Source organism: Narcine bancroftii, chromosome 6, assembly GCF_036971445.1.
Source record: "Narcine bancroftii isolate sNarBan1 chromosome 6, sNarBan1.hap1, whole genome shotgun sequence".
Classification (NCBI taxonomy): Eukaryota; Metazoa; Chordata; class Chondrichthyes; order Torpediniformes; family Narcinidae; genus Narcine; species Narcine bancroftii.
The window spans coordinates 240,790,332-240,810,756 of NC_091474.1; the positions used below are offsets into that span (position 1 = coordinate 240,790,332).

The following is a 20,425-nucleotide window of genomic DNA, read 5'->3' on the forward strand; positions in this document are numbered from 1 at the left end:
AAACATTATTTTAATGCTTAAAAACCCTTCCTTTGTTTTTTGTCGTCTAAAAACTGATACAAGTGATTTGCTTTTGCTACTGGGCTGCTTTTATAAAATAACCAGTTCTCCTAAAAAACATTTATCTGACCATTTGGGATCATTGGAATTGTACTGTTCACTGTTAGACCAGCTGAGTTTCTCCAGTATTGCATTTTTACTTCAACTACGATGTCTGCAGACTTTCGTGTTTTACTTCCATTATTAACAATGACCTGTTTTCAAAAATGTTGCATTGCTACCTCGCAGTTCGAACTCCAGAAGGCAATAATCTTTCTGGACGGGATTTAAAAGGCTGTGTTGACTGGAACTTGGTAAAAACATTGGGAATATGTTCTTGGTAGGACACGGATTTTTCTTTATTCTGCAAGAGTTTGTTTGGACCAAAACACAAAATATTCCAGTGAAGTGCCTTGATTAATCTTGGCTGAAATGCCAAGGGGAATGTAGGTCCAAAATTGAAGGACTCTGTGGAAGCTAGATTAATTTCAGCTTGTAAATATATTAGAAGATAAAAGCAAGTTCAAGGCAGGGCTGTGGACAATGACTGAAGTAGAAGCATTTTTCAATGGAGAGCAGTAAATCTGAATATTACAGGAAGATTATCTGTCATGCATTGCACCATGTTAAATTTGTGCCCTGAGATATTTGTATCCAATGTGCCAAAAAGTATTTAACTTGAAGTTCTTGCATGTTACAAGAGCTAATTCTTCTAACTATCTGGACTGAACATTGACACCACGTCATTAAAAACTGCCAACACATCACCATGATCCCAATCTGCTGTCAAGCCTGTGGACAAAGCTTCTCAATTAGTCCTTGCACTTTTCCCAGAGCCCCTCTTCTATTTCCTAAGTATTTATCAATTTCCCAATTGAAAATGATCAGTGTCTGCTTCCAGACTGAGTTTATCAAATCATAACGTTGTGGAAGCTATTGAGTTTCAACCAATGAGCAGACTTTCAGCACCCCTTCCAAAATTCTTTTGTCGTGTTTGTCAGTTTACATTTTCACTGATTTTATGCTGCCTTGCACGCTCACCATGTTAATCCTTTCACATCTTCTGTCTGCTAATTGTTGACACATCTTTCCTTTTTCATTTTTCCTCTTTTCTCTCTATTTTCATCTAAATGCTCTTGTGATTTCTGACTCTTCTCAAGTCCTGATGGCCCATCGACCTTCACCACTGCATCGGACAGACTATTTCCAGTACTTTCTGACCTTCATTTCAGATTTGCATAATAAGGCTATAAGACGTAGGAGCAGAAATAGGCTATTCAGCCCATCGCATCTGCCCCACATTTAATCATGAGCTGAAACATTTTCCCACTTAGCCCCACTGCCCAGCCTTCTCCCCATAACCTTTGATGCCCTGGCTAATCAGGAACCAATCAATAGGCCTTTTCACACCGCAGTGTAACATGAAGATTCCTGGGAAATTTTCCCGAGAACCTGCGGTGTGAAAAGGTTGGGCTTGGAATTTTAAACGGGTCTGGGGTACGGCCCTGAGAAATTTTCCTGGACCACCCTCTCCCTGTATTGTGAAAAGGCAAATGGCCGAGCAGGGGAAGCCGCGTGACGTCAGTGTTCGGATGTTGCATCACGTAGGGGATGACACACCTCCAGACAACAGCGGGCCACTTCAGCATGTCGCTATGGCAGCACAATCCAGGGTGAATGGCTGTCCTCGTTAACCATAATCCCTCACAGTTGGATTCCCAGAGCGGTTGCAGCTGCGTGAGGGATTATGGGAAACGAAGTTGGCCTTTCATCCAGGATCGCGCCACTGTTGCGACATGCCAAAACGCCGGGGAAACAGGCGGAAGGCCGGTGGGGGGGGGAGGGAGGGAGCGGGAAGGCAGCCGGGGGGAGGGAGGAAGCGGGTGGGCGAATGACTAACGGACAGGGGATGAACTTACTCTTGTGAGTTAGTAATGCGTCATTGCTTGGGGTCGGGGGCCTCCTAAATTGCCGGGGAGGGCAAATTCCTGGGAATTTGGACTGTGATGTGAAAGGCCTGGGAGGTCTTGAATTCCCGGGAATTTCACCAGGACAAAGTAGGGTCACCGCTAGCCTGCGGAGTGAAAACAGGCTAATCTCTGCCTTAAATACATCCAACGACCTGACCTCCACAATGACCTGTGGCAATAAATTCCACAGATTTACCACCCTCTGGCTAAAGAAGTTTCTCTGCATCTCTGTTCTAAGTGGACGCTCTTCAATCTTGAAGTTATGTTCTCTTGTCTTAGACTCTCCCACTATGGGAAACATCTGCAGTATTTTGCTGTCATGAGAAATGTCCTACGTTTGAAGGCAACACACAATCTGCTGGAGAAACTCGGCAGGTCAAGCAGCATCAGTGGGAGAAAAAGAATGCTCGGTATTTGAGCTCAAAGCGTCAGTCTTGATAAAGAGTTTTGTCTCGCAGCACCGACCATTCTTTTTCTCCCACCAACGCTGCTCAGCCCGCTGAGTTCCTCCAGCAGTTTGTGCTTGGCTTCAGATTCCAGTATCTGCAGTCTCCTGTGTGTGTTCAGTCCTACATCTGGCACTTTGATCTGTGAGGCTCTGGGAAAAGTGCAGGGACAAATTGGGGAAAATTTGCTGTTCCCAACGTAATGACACACTTTGGAGGCAGTGTCTCAAGAACCCTCACCACCCAGGCCATGCCCTTTTCTTATTGCTACCATCAGGAAGGAGGTACAGGAGCCTGAACACACACTCAACATTACAAAAACAGCTTCTTCCCCTCCGCCATCAGATTTCTGAACGGAAAATAAACCTACCTCACTTTATTTTTCCTTTTTGCATTACTTATTCATTTTTAAGTCTTGTATTTACATGTAACTTAGAGTCATTTTTGCACGTTCTGCACCATACTGCTGGAGCAAAACAACACATTTCAAGACATATATTCAGGACGATAAATCTGATTCTGAATTTTTCACGGATGAGATAAGTGGATTGGGATCATCGTGTGTGATGCCAGTTTTCTGAATAGGTGGTGAATGTCAAGTGCCTCTCACCTTCTTTGATAAACCTAAGATTTACAAAAGAATGCAAGCTAGCTCCTTCAAACTATTAAATATATCAAGCCATCAATTGCCTAAACGTTCATACTTTTTTTTTTCCAAAAAAGGGGTGATAAGTCAAACCAGGGCAGGACTGACACAGTAAATGGTGGGGATCTGGGGAGTGTGTGGAACAGAGAGACATAGGGGTACAGATACTTGGTTTGCTGAAGGTGAAGACAGAGGTAGAGTGGTGGTGAAGAAGGCATTTGGCACACTTCGGCATTAAGTACAGGAGTTGGGACATCATGTTACAACTGTACACGTTGTTGGTAAGACCACATTAGGAGTATTATATTGAATTCTGGTCACCCAGCTATGGGAAGAACTAAAAAAGCAAAAAAAATGATGAAAAAAAAGGATTCATTAGTTTACAGGACGAGTCGTAGGGAGAGGCTTGGATAGGCTGAGTTTTTACCCAGGAAGGTTGGAGGCTGAAGGGTACCCTAATAATAGAGGATAGAAGAATTAGGGGATATGGGGAGAAGGCAGGTAGGTGGAGTTAGGTCACAAATTAGATCAGCCGTGATCGTATTGAATGGCGGAGCAGGCTCGATGGGCCATTTTTGGCCTCCTCCTGTTCCTACTTCCTATGTTCCTATGTAAAGGCTCAAGATCAGGAGGGGCACAGAAAAGGTTAGTCATCACAGACCTTTTCCTCGGCACAAGGTTTAAGGTGAGAGGGGAAAGATTTAAAGCCTTCGATCAGGATGTTGAGTGCAATGGCAGGGATGTCCGGTTACACCAACACACAGTTCTGGCCACCTCGTTATAGAAAAGATGTAAGTTGGATAGAATGTAGAAACAGAATCTCAAAGATATGAATGGGATTGGTGGGGTTGAGTTAGAAAGAGATTACCTGGATGCAACTGTAGAGAATATGATAGTCATGAGGGCATTAATAAGGTGGATTAGTCACAGTCTTTGCCACAGGTTTTTCTAAAATTAGGTGGCATAGATTTAATGTGAAAAGAGAAATATTTAAAGAGGAGCTGAGAGGCAACATTTTCACACACAAGATGGTGCGTATATGGAATGTACTGCCAGAGGATGCTTTTGAGGTGGGTACAATTATAACATTAAGACATTTGACAGGTACAGGTATAGAAATGAAACGTGAAAGCCTGACACCGAGATCTATACCAAAGTATAAACACAATGCGGGAGAAATTCAGCAAGTCAAACTGTATCTTGGTGAAGGGCTCCAGCCCAAAATGTTGTTAATGTATCTTTATCTTTGCTATACCAAGTACACTTTGCTGTTCCCAACGTAATGACACACTTTGGAGGCAGTGTCTCAAGAACCCTCACCACCCAGGCCATGCCCTTTTCTTATTGCTACCATCAGGAAGGAGGTACAGGAGCCTGAACACACACTCAACATTACAAAAACAGCTTCTTCCCCTCCGCCATCAGATTTCTGAACGGAAAATAAACCTACCTCACTTTATTTTTCCTTTTTGCATTACTTATTCATTTTTAAGTCTTGTATTTACATGTAACTTAAGAGTCATTTTTGCACGTTCTGCACCATACTGGTGCACTACACAAAAGAGTCTGGAAAAACAACCAACTGAAAAACCTCACAAAGATAAGCGTATACAGAGCCGTTGTCATACCCACACTCCTGTTCGGCTCCGAATCATGGGTCCTCTACCGGCACCACCTACGGCTCCTAGAACGCTTCCACCAGCGTTGTCTCCGCTCCATCCTCAACATCCATTGGAGCGCTCACACCCCTAACGTCGAGGTACTCGAGATGGCAGAGGTCGACAGCATCGAGTCCACGCTGCTGAAGATCCAGCTGCGCTGGATGGGTCACGTCTCCAGAATGGAGGACCATCGCCTTCCCAAGATCGTATTATATGGTGAGCTCTCCACTGGCCACCGTGACAGAGGTGCACCAAAGAAAAGGTACAAGGACTGCCTAAAGAAATCTCTTGGTGCCTGCCACATTGACCACCGCCAGTGGGCTGATAACGCCTCAAACCGTGCATCTTGGCGCCTCACAGTTTGGCGGGCAGCAGCCTCCTTTGAAGAAGACCGCAGAGCCCACCTCACTGACAAAAGGCAAAGGAGGAAAAACCCAACACCCAACCCCAACCAACCAATTTTCCCTTGCAACCGCTGCAATCGTGTCTGCCTGTCCCGCATCGGACTGGTCAGCCACAAACGAGCCTGCAGCTGACGTGGACTTTTTACCCCCTCCATAAATCTTCGTCCGCGAAGCCAAGCCAAAGAAGAAGGAAGACCAAGTACACTATTTGACCTGCTGAGTTTCTCCCGCATTGTGTTTATACTTTGGTACGTGGATAGGAGAGGTTCAGAGGGGTACGAGCCAAACTCGGGTAAAGCCTGGCCAAAAAAAAAAACGGCATCGTTGAGTCGGGCTGAAGGAGCTTAGTTCTGTGCTGGACCACTCTGTGACTCCAACAATAACTTGGCTTTATTAGTTATTCAGGTCCACTTCTGTGGAAATTGATCCAGTGTGGGTGCAGTTCAAGCTCAGATCCAAATGCCATACCATCAACATGCTGTTGTTTGGTAACAATGCCTGATTGTTCTGCCGGCTGGCACAATGTGGTGGCTCCTCAGCTGTCATTGCAGGGTGGAAACGTGGCAGAGTAAAGGAGAAAAGATTCCAACAGTGTGGCCACAGCAGGTTAACTTGCCATTAATATTATCATTCAAGGGACCTCAGTGTGCAATTTGTCTGTTCTGATTCCAACATGCAGGATGTGGGTTCCAGACATTGAGTCTATTTCCCCACCAGACTCATCCACTTAATGAGTGAAAGAGAATCATTTTACATTAAAATGTGCCCTAATCCTCAGGATATCCCAGCATTTAAGACAAACCTCTCCACCTCACAAACTATCCTGCCCCCAGCTGGCATGTCCCACCCATCTTGTTATTGGCCTCACCAGTTTGAGAGGTGGAGTGGAAGCAAGTTGTCCTCAGACTGTTCAGGAACAGATAAACCTCCAGTGGTGTAGCTCCTTCCCATCCCAGCATTGCTGCCATCCACTGACATTCTTGGGCCTTAGTACCGCAGGAGGTTCACATGGTGCAAAACCCTCTGCCGATTTCTGCAGCACGGAAACAGGGCCCCTCAGCCCAAATCGCCTATGCCGACCAAGTTGCCTGCCTGAGTTCTTCCCATTAGCCTGCGTAGGCCCTATTTCCCTCTGACTCTGGAGAGTGGCAGCTGAAGGATCAAACTAGGTTGCTGCCTACTGGCAACTGGATCATGAGAACCCATCATCGGGCTGGGACTCGAGAGGGTGCTGAAGGTAAGAAGGGCTCCTGTTGGCTTTCTGATTGCATTGGAGGTTTGGATTTGGGAGCTCAGGTTTGCCAATAGATCGAACAGGCCACGTGGCTGCAGGAGCACTGGACGCGAATCCATGGACACTCGGTATCTCGGAAGGGACTCTCTTGGTTCTTTCATTGTTCAGGGTGCTGGGCCATGCTCATGGAGACTCTTTGTGTGCCTTTAAGACAGGCCAAAGTTGACAATTTCTTTTTATTATTACATTTTGTGTATAAAATAATTGTAATTGCTTCTCCTTCCTATCCAAGTACCTATCCAAATATTGTAATTGCTGGAACTGCTAAATCCAAATACCCTGCCATTGTAGAAAACTAGAACTTAAGGCTCAGGAGGCCATTTCGTTTCCCAGTCAAAATCAGGGATGATCTCTCAGAAACAGAATGGCACAGTTCGCGTCGTGTTAGTGCAACGCTGTTACAGCGCCAGTGAACCAGGGTTTGAATCCGGCGCGGTCTGCAAGTTCTCCCTGTGTCTACATGGGTTTCCTCCGGATGGTGCAGTTTCCTCCCGCCAATCAGAAACGTACCAGGGCTGTAGGTTAATTGGGGCAGCACCAACAGTGTGGTCTAAATTTAAATCATTTGTTCCTATTTCACACATTTTATCACCGGCGAATGAAAAAATGGCCAATTTCCCGCAGCCCTCTTAAGAATTCCAAACGTTTCTCATCTGTGATACATGACCGTACCCATTATTCCGAGACTGTGGATCCTCGGCCAGAGGCAACATCCTCCCTCCCTGTAACTGGCCCTTTGAACGGTTTAAGAATTGAGAGAATTTCACTAATACCACCCTGAAGAAAGTAATGGCCTCATCTGCTCAATCCCACTTTGTAAGCCAATTTCCATGCAGTCCCTTTATGTCGAGTCTCTTGAGTGAAGAACAGGCCCTTCAGCCCAGCACTTGATCTGAAATCTTCCAAGCCTTGGTGTTTCAAAAGCTCATCTGAATCTTTACCTTTTTAACTGATGTCTGAATTACCTGCCTTCACCACTTACACCAATACCTCTGCAAAGGTGAAAAGATTCAAAGCTTTTCCATTCCAGGAAACACAAACCCAAGAATGGACATTTGTAGATAAGGAAATCAACACTGCAGTCCAGGTGCAATCTCACCAAAGCTCTCTAAAATGGCAGCAAAATGAGGTTTGGGACAACAGACCATCTGTTTGGCAGTACCAGTGCAGGGTATATAGAACAGAGATCACTACAGCACAATACAGTCCCTTCGGCTTGTATGGCCTTAGTGCTGAGATATCAAGCTTACCACATTGACTTGAACGGATGGTCTTTTCTTGATCTGCACATTCCTTGAAGGGCTCAGGCCTGAAATGTTGGTTATATATCTTTACCTCCCATAGATGCTGCAAGACCTGCTGAGTCCCTCCAAGATCTTTGTGTTTTTTACTTCAATGACGTGTGCAGGCTTTAGTGTTTCACCCAATAAAATTAGGCTTCTTTCAACAAGAGTTTTTCAATTCACTTCCCCACCCAGAACATCTCCATGTATCCTCACCTCCACCCATACCATCCCCACTGTTCCTTCCCCACCTTAAGCAGTTGCGAGCCAGGGATTTTCAGGTGATCTATATTAAAGAGATTTCCTATGGAAACTGATCTGGTGACCTTTAGTATACTATAAACGCCAGCTGCTGCTTCTCAGTTTGTTACCTCACCAGTAATTCCTATTCTGTACAAAGTGCCAGGCCAATAAAGTTGTGCTAGAGCTTTTGTTTTGAGCTCTAAATGTCAGGTTGTTCCAAAAAGGGGAGTGCTTTGCAGGACATTTTCCATATAAAAGGCTTATTATCAACGTGTCCATCTGCTAATGGCAATAATCCATTCTATTGGAGACTGGAATAGAGACCTTGAGCTGATTAAATAAATCCACTGCTGGTACATCATTCTTCACCCAGAAGCACAATGGTGCAAAGCTTCCTCAGGTGCAGAGTCTCTCCCACAGAACAACTAAACTCTTCCTATCCAGGCGAGTGATGCTCCCTTCAAGAGAGCTGTGCATCTTTTAATCTCAGCTGCACCATTTGAAATGTGCATCTGTTTTATTATTTCAGGACGCCTCCTCAACAAGACTGGTTTCCAGTTAAAGGAATGTGTTACTAGATAAGGTGGCAGGTACAACTCTGAAGGTTTCAGAGCTTAAATTGTTCCTTTAAGCAAATACAAATGGAGCATGAAGTCAATCAAGGCTCTTTGGCTGGTCTCGTCCCCAAGGAATGAGGACGCAAGTTTACCCACTGTGCCTGTTTTAGCTCTCAGTTCAGGAGAGCTGGTTACAGCTACATCCCCGAGACTTAAAGGTGGCCAGTTGTCTACATTAGTGGCTCCACTGGAGTGTCTCTTCTCAATTATGCACTTCAAAATCAGTGATCTACCCCCCCAAAAAAAACTTGGGTGTTCAGCCCTGCCCGATCCACTTGTTAAGAAACAGGCTGCTCTGCAGGCCAGCATTCTTCCCTCACACAAACAGGTTGCCAAGTCAATTCTCTCATTGCTACAGGAGGTCCTATTGCATCATTAATGGCTTTGGCGTTTTCCCACTAAGAAGGGGCCCCTCCTAGTATAGGAGTAAAACAGTAGTCTGCAGACGCCGTGATTGAAGTAAAAACATCACGCTGGAGAAACTCAGCAGGTCAAACAGCGTACTTTATGTGGCATAGATAACATTTCGGGCGTTTGAAAGGACTATTCAGTTTATGCACTCTCCTGCTTTTACTCCGTGGCCCTGCAGATAGTGCCATTACGTGACAATTTATCCAGTCCCCTTTTTAATTCTATTATTAAATCTTCCAGTGATTAATCAGGTTGCACATTCCTGATTACTGTTCCCTACGTAAAAAAGCTTCACGTTACATCGAACACAGAACATTACAGCACAGTACAAGCCCGTTGGCCCACGATGTGCTGACCTATATAAAGCTACTCAACAAACTAACCCTCTCTATCTCACCCGCAGCAGTCTCTTTTTGTATCATGTGCCTAAGTCTTTTAAATGACCCTATAGTACCAGCCTCCATCACCTCCCTTGGCAATGCTACTGTGTTAAAAACATACCCCTGACGTTTCCCCTAAACTTTCTTCCCCTCACCTTGTACAGACGTCCTCTGGTGTTTGTTACTCTTGCCCTGGGAGTGAGGTGCTGGTCGTCCACCCTATCTATGCCTCTCATAATCTTGTAGACCTCTAGGAAGTCACCTCTCATCTTTCTCTGCTCCAAAGAGAAAAACCCTAGGTTGTTAATCTTGCCTCATAAGACACGTTCTCCAATCCAGGAAATACTGTGGTAAATCTCTGCACTCTCTCCACTGCTTTCTCATCTTTCCTAAAAAGAGACAACCAAAGCTCAGTTCTGTTTGCCAATCGCTTTAAATTAGCTACATTGAGCCACAGCCAACTTTATCAAGTCTCCCTTTAAACCTCTACTGTAAAAAGAACAATCCTTGTTCCTTTGTTTTCACTGTGTGAGGGAAGACTTTTGGCCCTAACACCATCTCATCAACAGATGCTGGATGGTGTGACAGAGAGCTGTTGATTGAACCTTTCCCCTCTCTGCCCCAATATGAAGAGTACAGGCTGACAAGCGACACCTTGATCAGGAAAAGGTGTTCTGTTACAGTCCTTCTAAGCAGGAGATGCTCGGATCACAGGATTAGCAAACCTCTGTCATTTTAACCTTCTGTCCCTGTACCAGGCAGCAGGCATGAGCTCTGATTGGAACTGGGTAGGAGTGGGGAGCTGATTAACGTGTGTTTTGTGTTTGCAGTGTTCTGGAGCCTTCAGTTTGAGAGAGGCAATAAGCTGGTCATTCTCCGCAACCTCCTGTGGCCTGGGTTCACCTTCTTCCACGTGCCTGATACCACTCAGTTCGGATTCATCTACATGGGTCTGGGTGAGAAGAACATGGACTTTCCCTTCATGATCTGACTCTCCAGTCAATTCAAACCCCAGCAAGAGTCTCAGCTTCTGGAGAGTTCAGTCTCTCTAGGTTTAATCAAATGATGACGATTTCCACGTTTATTTTGTACACATTAACACCCAATGAAATCTCTACCCAAATAAACATCATTTGAAAACCCTTCCAAAAAGTGTGGAGTCACGTGGGTTAGTCAACAGCCTTCAGTGCTTTATATAGCAGGGTTTCTTCCCGTAGACAACGTTGTTCTTCAAGATTGGGTCTCCCACAGGCATGCGCACTTTACACCACTTGAGGCCTTTCTTCCAAATGGGCTTCACTGAATCAATTGACCATCGAGTTAAATATCTGCAAAAAAAAAAAAGTTTTTTTTAACTGCAGAAATGTTACTCACATGAAGTGTGTTGCTTTTAGCTTGATTGGGTCTCTTACAAGAACTGCCAACCACACACCGTGCTTACTAAAGATAAAATATTTATTATTACATATTTATGGATGAGCTCAGCACCCTGATAAAGTAGCCACACAAGCAACAAGACCAGCTTCCAATCCTGGTCTATGCTGAGCGAGTAGGTGGGTAGCAGGCAAGTTACCTGATTCGTAATCCACAAGCTAAGGTTAAGGATCTAGACTATGGCAAATGCAGAATTTAGAAACACCAGCCATTAGAAATAGGAGGTATTGCATTTCACGAAGTCCAATCAGGGTGGGACCCATGCAGTGAATGGTAATGATCTGGGAAGTGTTGTGGAGTGGACCTTGAAAGTGGTGCTAGAAAAGCTTTCGGGACGTTGACCTTCACCAGGCAGAGTACTGAGTGTAGAAGTTGGGAGGTCATGATGCAGTTGTACAAGATGATGGTGAGGCCCTATTTGGATTACTTTGTTCAGTTTTGGTCATCGCACTACAGGAAAGATGTCAGGACATGGGCCCTGATCTACAGGGGGAAGTTGAGCAGGCTGGGGTTTTATTCCTTAGAGGAGTTGGGGGGGAGAAATCTCACAGAGGTGTACAAAATAATGAGAGGAATATATCGGATAAATGCCCAGAGCCCTTTACCCAGAGAAGGAGAATCGATAACTAGAGAGTAGAGGATTAAGGTGAGGGGGGGTGGTGAGAGATTTAATAGGAACCAGAGGGGTAACCATTTCACACAGAGGGTGGTCTGTGTGATGGAGTCAATAGAGGGGAGGGGTTGGGCATTGCAGTTCCCGTCCTACACAGCGATGCACCCTGACAGGATGCTTTCAATTGGGCATCTGGAGAAAGTGCTGAGGGGTACAGTTGTCCTCGGGCTTCTGAGGAAACCGAGACCCTGGTACACTTTCTTGGCCATTGCATCGACATGGATGGACCAGGACATGTCACTGGAGATGACCTATCTCAGGAATAATAATTCCCAAGACACACAAGTTAAAAAAGACAGTTTTAATTTATCAACCCTGATAGACTGAGAACTATTGTCCACTCTGATGCTCTCACATAGATCAAGAACAGGCCCTTTGGCCCATATATTTGTGGTGAACAACACTGCTGATATCCCTTCATCCCCATCCATCTGGAAGCCTCTTAAACACTACAATTGTACCTGCTTCCACCACTACCCTGCTCCAGGCACCCTCCACCCTCTAAAATATCTGCTCTGTACCATCTCCCTTAAACTTCCTCCCCGTCAACTCCATTGCAGATCCTCAACTATGTGACGCTTTGGGCCTGCAGCAAAGATTTGTACTGCACTGCCCTCCCTAAATTCCCTGACGAAGAGCTCAGCCCCAAAACACTGATTGCTCTTTACATCCTACGGAGGTTGCGGGATCTGCTGAGTTTCTCCAGCATATTTATGCATTGCACTTGGCCCCAGCTTCTTGCTTAACTCTTATCAAAGCCCCTCATGATTTTACACACATCTGGTCACCCTCCCACATTCCACCTTTTTCCAATCTCCATTCCCCTTTCAACTTGGCAACATCCTGACACCCATGAGCCTGCTGTCCAACAGAAGCTCGCAGAGAATGTGTCGGAACAGGACCGTCGTCAAAGAAAACACGGTCAACTTTACTACCTTGCTTGTTGTTCAGGACGAGATCAACCAGGAACTGAACGTTGATGATCAGTTCAGGCAACTGGGGAGAACTGTCCCAGGGGTTTTTTTTTTAATTGAGTCCTAGGTGATGTGTGCCTGAATGGCTGATAAATTAGGGAGTCAGCATTAGCTTGCTGAACCGCAGTTTAATTACAGACATTAATGACTGTTTTTCAATATACCTTCCGCCTCACAGTTAAGTCAGTCATTAATAACTGCTGTGAAAACAGCTTCCCCTGCTTTTAAAAGGTGGATAACCTTTAGCAGGTCATTACTGCAGCTTCTAAAGGATATAAAAAAAAAATTAAGAATAACATGGGAGCAGCTGGTTATTCATCTAGTCTTCAATAAAAGACTTTTAAAACACACTAAAGCCTGACTTAGTCATCTCCGGCAGCAAAGGAGGAGGAAAAAACGTACCACTGGTGTCAATCGTTAGGCTGCAATTTCAATTTCTAGGGACATTTAATGAAGCATTGTCAAGTTTGGATTTGTATCTCCTGTGGTCAGCTGCTGTCTGTGGTTGGAGCATTGTTGGATTGGATTTCTCTTGCCAAGTGTTCAGTAGAATCGTGGAACCATTACAGTGCAAGGCCATTCAGTCTGTCGAGTCAGTGCCAGCTCTCAGTTCTATTCCTCCGTTTCCCCAAAGCCCTGCAAATGTTTTGTCTATTCCCTAAAGCCCTGATGTGCCTATTTTGTTTCCTTGTACTACCCCTACAGGCAGTGAATTCCTGAGGATAATTATTCTCTGTTTAAAAAACATTTTTTTTTTCAATTCTTCAATAATCTGGCCAAGATTTGAATTCGCTTCCTCAACATCCTTCAACAATCTGCTAAAAGCTACAACTTCCCTATTTTTACTCCAGCTAAACTTATATTAAATCAGTTTTGCTCCAAAGACAACTCAAAGCTGTCTAACCTAGGAGCTGAAATCCCTCGTTCTTGGGAACGACCTTTTTACCATACGCTCTCGGAGAGATCACATCCTTCTTAAAGAGAGGTGACCTAAATTTGGTCACAACCACCCCCCCCCTCCCATCTTTGGGCTTACTTCTGCTAAAAACAGGGTCACAGTATCTTGCCTCCCTGTGTAATTATGAACTCCAGGACCCATCTGTCAAGGGTTGATGCACGTTTATACCCTGACCTCCACTTCCTGCACACACTTCAGAACTGTGCAACTTACTGTCTATTCTCTGATAAAGTGCACACTTTCCTCTTCTCCATACTGTTTCAACTGGTGCTTTTCCGTTCAACTAATCTGTATCTTCTTACAGTCTGCACTTCCATTTTTCACATCTTCCTCAACTCAGGAAATTAAAACTCTAAATTCCCATCTCTACACCATTACTTTTCAATAACAGATTTCTCAACTCCTGCAGGCAGCGCTCTGGAAACTGTGCCAAATGCCATCTTTACCACCTTATCTACCTGTGTGGCAGAGAGCTAAGTACTTGTACCTCCAGGTCTTTTAGTTTAACAACACTCTCCAGCACCCTGTTATTCACGCTGCCTAGTTCTGCAATAGAGGTGTCATTCTTTCGATCATTACCTCAGTAATGTGATAGGTTGCCTGGAACTATCAGGAATAAAAGGAATGGTTAAGCGTAGTGGTAAATGCAACACCGTTACAGTGCCAGCGACCCGCATTCCAAGGAGTTTGTATATTCTCTCCCGCGAATGCGTGGGTTTCTTCCGGGTGCTCTAGTTTCCTCCCACCTTCAGAAACATACGGGGTTTGTAGATTCATTTGATAGCATGAGTTTCATGGGCTGAAAGGATCTTAATTTTTTAAATTTTCAGCTGGGAAGAAGCCGATTCCACCCATACTCACTTTTGCCATGTTGTATCGTTAAAATTTAAATTAAAAAAATTAATCCTCACCTCTGGAATTCAGACCCCAAGCTTTTAAAGCCCACTCTCCTACCTTTTGGAAGAGGGTGCCACTGCTGGAGCTACTGTTACGACAGCATGGCCGCTGGTGCGGACGTGCGATAACAGCGCTCCCGTGGGTACCAACCATCTAGTCCGACTGCCGTCAGCTCCGTACAGGCTTCAACCGGCCTGTAAATGGAGCCAGCGGTGGTTTTATTTAATAATTCTGCAAACTCGGGGTCTGCACCCAAGATGGGGGCACCTATGATAGGCAGCAGCCATGATGAGTTGCAGACTCCGGGGATGCAGAGGACTGGAGCAGGGCACCAAAAAATGGGGAGAACATCCCTCCCTTCTGAGGAGAAGCAGAGGTGGCCCATGGACCAGTGAGGGGCTCTGCAGTTGAAGAAGCTAACAGGCGGTGGGTGGGCTGTTGGTGAATGCAGTCGAGGGAGTCACACCGGGCTGCAGACTGATGGAGACGGGCTGAAGGGGGTACCAGGTATCGGAACTGGGACGTGAGAGGGTGCAGAAGGGTACCTGATCGTGTCAAATGTTCGGATCTGGAGTTCGGGCTGCTGATGGTTTGGCCTGGACTCAGTGTGGCTGCGGAAGCACTGCAGGCAAATCCACAGACACGCCGTGATTCTGAGGAGACTCTTTTGCTTCTCTTTCAGTGACTATGAGAGGCGCTTCAGGCAATTTCTGCCAATGGCGAATCTGTCTGCCTTTCAGCAGATGAAAGCAAATTCCGTTCTTACACGACAATAAATTGAGTCCTGAATCTTAAAAGTAGCTCTTCACAACTGCCTGTCACCTGTACCAGCTCTCTTGTAACAGAAACACTCACCAGGTCTGGCAGCAATGTTGGAAAGAAAAATGGTTCATGTTTCAGGTCAAAAATCCCCCAGTTTGAAGTGGGAAAGAATTAAGTTCGTTTCAAGCTGCAGGAAGTTGGGGAGAGGTTGTTGGGATAGAAAAGACAAAGGGAATACACGAGACAAAGGCTGACCAACAATTCAGGCCTGAGCCTTCAAGGAGAGAGTGGAGGAAGGGGCAGGGGGAAGACCACACAGGACAACAGGTAAGAGGTTAGAGGTGGATACTGGTGGGAGGGTAGAAGAGAAAAAAGTTGATAGGGGGAAAGAGTAGCTCTGAATGGAGAGGGAAGGGAAGGGGTGGGAAAGGTGACAGAGGAGTAGAGAGAGACTCGGGGGAAGGGGTTAAGTCGCTGTTAATGCCACCTGGTTGAAGACTGCCTAGATGGAATATCAAGTGTTGTTCCTCCAATTAGAGCATAGCCTCGGATTGGCAATGCATGAGGCCATGGACAGACGTTGTCGGTGTGGAAATGGTGTGTGGAATTAAAATGGTTGGGCACTGAGAGGTCCCTGTTATTGCAGCGGACAGAGCGAGGGTGCTCGCTTCGCTGAAGATAGATTACCTGTCATACCCCATACACTCTCTTCTCCCTCCTCCCAGGGAAGAGAAGACGCAAGAGAGTGAGAATGTACACCAACAGACTGAAACACAGTTCCTCTCCAGCTGCCACCAGGCTCCTAAATGAACCCCACAACATTGCTACCCATGCTTGATGCTAATCCTACCCTCTCTATGAATGTATATTAGATATAATCTATTAGTCTGCATGCAGAACCTTTCTTACTGTACAAGGTATAACATAACAAATGCACTTGCACTTTCCCTGTTCGGTGGAAGGGTCTTCACCCTGAAACATTTTAACTCTTGATTCTCCGTCCACCTGATGATGCCTGACCTGCTGTTTCCAACATTTTCTGTTGTTATTTCAGCTTTTACAGCATTTGTGTTTTCTTTTTATGTTTCATTTCTCATCACCTGATCCGCTGGGTGTCAAATTTTGGTTGAAAATAACCCCATCAGGAATAGATTCTGCGGGTCATTCATTTAACTCAGTGATGCATAACCTTTCATGGGGCAGTGAGAGCAAAGTGAAATGCGTCTCACTTCAACAAAACGTACAACTGTTCGCTGACATTTTCAGTCACGTATGCAAAGACACAGAAAGTTGAAGTTTATGAACAGCCCAGTGTACGCAGAGATCATGGCCGAACCAAAAGCAACAATATTCTTATTAAAATGTAATGTTTTTGTGTGTGACCACAAAATTTGCTTGACATATTTTTAAAACCCTTTCCTGTAATGAGCCAATAACTGCATGTTTTTTTAAACCGACCCGCTTCTTATCAAATTTAATATATCTAGAGTTTTGCAAACAGAATACTCCTTTACAAAGTTTACATAGGTTGACTTTGTTTACTTTCCTCTTCTCCCCGCCCCCCCAATTTCAATTTTTCTCTCATATCTGCCATCCAATCTATTTTGAGGCACATGAATTTATGTTTATTCTTTACCAAATAATCATTCAGCTATTGATCAGAGATACAATTAACTTCCTCTCACAAGGACAATCTGTTCCGTATGTTTGCAATTATACACTAAAAAAAATATTCGTATATTCTCCATATTTGCAATGAAGGATTTATTTCATGTTTTAATACCCAAATCTGTAGAAAATATCAAGAATGGAATGAGAATACACATGTAATTTTTAATGGCAGTGAGTAATTTAACATGAACTAAGTTCCAGATTTGTAGATAATATTTTAAGCATTCAGATTTTGAAAGGTCATTTTAGTTCTCAACCATCAGTCTTTCTACTTAATCCTTGCTTTGATTTTAAGGCAAGACAATTGCCTGCCGCAAAGAAACATCATCTTTATGAGCTTCCACCTCAAGCTATTCAGATTAAAAAGATTGAACTTGCATTGTCTCCCCGATTCACACATACTTTACAAATCCATCCATTCCACGACAGCTCTCGTCGCATTTCCACCAGTCCCATTCCCTCATTTCCTCACCACACATGCCATCTCCTGTGCCCACTTACCCTCACCCCTGGATCTCCTGCCTCCCACTTACACAGCGGCCAATTATCTGGGATGTGGGAAGAAATCCAGAACATGAAAACTCCACGTAGACAGTACCCAGTCTAAGAGTGGTGGACAGCAGCACCAACTGCTGCATTACTGTGCTATGGCTAAATATTAGATTTGTCAATTTACATTACATTTTCTTATTGCCTGTCATATGACAAATTAGTACAAAACAGTGAGAGACAACAAAATATACAAAACCGAGACAACCAATATGTCACAAAAAGAACATTTTGCAATGTATATGAAACAACAAATCTGACTGCCCTGCAAATATTTTTGAAGAGAATTGTATAGCTATCATTAATATGCTGGCTTGCTTCACCCAAAGAATGAAATGCTCTGATCAAGGAGAAACATCTCCCGAGTCCAAGGAGAACCATAGAACAGTGCAGCACAGAAACAGGCCCCTCCGGGCCTCTAGTCTCTGCCTAGCCCCACTGACCTGCATCTGGTCCATAGCCCTCTAGACCTCTCCCATCCACGTACCTGTCCAAATTCTTCTTAAATGTTAAAATTTAGTCCACATTCACCTCGGTCCCCTCTCCCAGCTCTCTAGAACAATACAGCACAGGCCGTTTGGCCCTCGATGTTGTGCTAACCTATATATACTAAGCCATCCTTACCCCATAACTCTCTTTCTCTTTCATCCATGTGCCTGTCTAAGAGTCTCTTCAATGCCCCTAATGTTTCAGCCTCCACCACCATCCCTGGCAAGGCATTCCAGGCACCCACAACTCTCTGTGTTAAAAAAAAAACTGATGTCTCCCCTAAACTTCCCTCCCTTCACTTTGTACTTATGTCTCTGAGTGAAGAAGTTCCCCCTAAACTTTTACCCTTTCACTCTTAACCCATGTCCTCTGGTTTGTATCTCACTTACCCTCAGTGGAAAAACCCTGTTTGTTCCCCTTATTCTTCTACGCTCCAGGGAATAAAGTCCTAACCTGTTTAACCTTTCCCTTTAACTCAGTTCCTGAAGTCTGGGCATCCTAGTAAGAAGTCTTCTCTGGACTCTTTATATCTTATTGATATCAACATGATATCTTTCCTGTAGTTAGGTGCCCAAAACTGCACAAAATACTCCAAATTTGGCCTCACCAATGTTTTATACAACTTTACCATAACATCCCAACTCCTGTACTCAAAACTTTGATTTATGAAGGCCAAAAATTCTTTTTACTACCCTATCTACCTGTGACACCATTTTTAGGGAATTATTTATCTCTATTCCCAGGTCCCTCTGTTCTACCCCACTCCTCAGTGCCCTACCATTCACCATGTACGTCCTATCTTGGTTTGTCCTTCCAAAATGCAACACCTCACACTTGTTTGCATTAAATTCCATCTGCCGTTTTTCAGCCTATTTTCCTAGATGGTCCAGATCCCTCTGTAAGCTTAGATAATCTTTTTCGCTGTCAATCTTAGTGTCATCTGCAAACTTGCTAATCATAATTAAATTTTCATTCAGATCATTGATATAGATAACAAACACCACGAGTCACAGGCTTCCAGTCTGAGAAGTAATTATCCACCACTATTCTCTGGTTTCTCCCATCCAGCCATTGTCAAATCCAATTTTCTTCACCATTAATACTTTCCAAAGGCTTTACTAAAGTCTATTCTCTGGTTTCTCCCATCCAGCCATTGTCAAATCCAATTTTCTTCACCATTAATACTTTCCAAAGGCTTTACTAAAGTCTAGGTAGACAACATCCACAATCTTTCCTTCATCAATATTCCTAGTAATCTCCTTGAAAGATTGGTTAAACACGACCTAACACGTACAAAGCCAAGTTGACTCTCCCCTAATCAGTTTCTGGCTATCCAAATAATTGGATAGCGATTTCTTAGAATACCTTCCAATAATTACCTAGTACTGATGTTGGGCTCACCATCTCCCTGGTCCAAGAAGAACTCTTTTCCTAGTCCAAGGAAAACCATCCCCCCAGTCCAAGAAAAGAGATTAATTTTAAATTGAACCTTCCTGAAATAAATTGCCAACAAAGCGACTCCTGTTAAGGCCTAAACTTTATAAAAATTTAGTGAAACATCCAATGCTTTGATATACAAAGGATCACTGGCAGCAATATCAGTAATTTGTCTATTGCAACACTAGGCTTTGATGATGAAATAATGCTACTGAACACCTTGTAGATTGACTTGATTCTTGATTATCCACAGAACGTCACCTTTGCAAAATATATATCGTTCTATAAATAAGGATTCCAGAAGTTTGTCGATGACACCACAGTTGTCGGCAGAATCAGAAATGACAGTGAGGAAGCGTACAGGAGGGAGACGGATCAGCTCAGTGAATAGTGTTACGACTACAATCTTGCGCTCAACGTCATCAAAACCAAGGGGATGATTGTGGTCTTCAGGAGGAAGTCAGGGGAACATGACCCAGTCCTCTGCGACCCTCTACATAGATCTCCTTAGTGGCCCTGGCTGCTTGCCCTCCCGGAGCTCCTAGTGCCACAGCCGCTGACCTGAGCCCCGGCCGCCCTCCCGACGAAGCTTCTGAATCCATGGCCACCCACCCCAACAGTACTCCTGATCCCACGGCCATCCACTTCAACCCGAGTCCCGACCCCATACTCACTGGATCTCCTCATGCCTTGACTGTCAATTCCTGACACGGACTGCGAGCTACAGAAGACTCTGGAGCTCCCCATGCTGACTCGCACCACGCGTCTCCCAACACAGACTGCCACTGGAGGCCTGATCTCACTACTGAATCCCACTTGTTTAGCCCCCTCACTACTCTTTCTTTATCCTCCTACTCCACTCCTATCTCCCCTCATCTCTCCCCCCTCCTCAGGCTACACCCTCTCCCCCCCCTCTGACCTCCCCCACCCCTGAACCCCTTCCCCCATCAAACATCCCCAGCCTTTCTCCTCCTCCCCCAAACCTCCCATCTCCACCCTCGGACCTCTCAAATCCTCCATTCCACCCCCCACTACCAACCCAACACTGATTCCCACTCTGACCCCTGCTTGGTTTTTTTCTATCCTCTCTGACCTTCCCCTCTCTGAGGCAGAACACTTGGTAGACACCTTACCTTTGTTCCCCTCCTCCCACTCCTCCACAGGTTCCCTGCATGCCCTGTTGCCAA

At 44.8% G+C, this 20,425-nt stretch overlaps 2 protein-coding genes across 10 annotated transcripts in view; one reads left to right on the forward strand and one right to left on the reverse strand.

Annotated features, from left to right (window-relative positions):
• rsph9 (radial spoke head component 9) overlaps positions 1–10,546 on the forward strand; it is a 55,298-nt gene extending 44,752 nt beyond the window's left edge. For 5 of the 8 annotated variants that reach the window (XM_069887788.1, XM_069887787.1, XM_069887789.1 and 2 more), the window contains one exon: positions 10,225–10,546. In XM_069887788.1, the coding sequence (XP_069743889.1) occupies positions 10,225–10,380 (156 nt within the window). In that variant the 3' untranslated portion in view covers positions 10,381–10,546. The remainder of the gene's footprint in view (positions 1–10,224) is intronic. The other 3 variants (XM_069887794.1, XM_069887798.1, XM_069887790.1) reach the window with 2 other exon arrangements.
• Positions 10,418–20,425, reverse strand: part of mrps18a (mitochondrial ribosomal protein S18A) — a 136,526-nt gene continuing 126,518 nt past the window's right edge. Inside the window, exon 6 of one of the 2 annotated variants that reach the window (XM_069887802.1) lies at positions 10,418–10,722. In XM_069887802.1, the coding sequence (XP_069743903.1) occupies positions 10,578–10,722 (145 nt within the window). In that variant the 3' untranslated portion in view covers positions 10,418–10,577. The remainder of the gene's footprint in view (positions 10,723–20,425) is intronic. The other variant, XM_069887803.1, reaches the window with a different exon arrangement.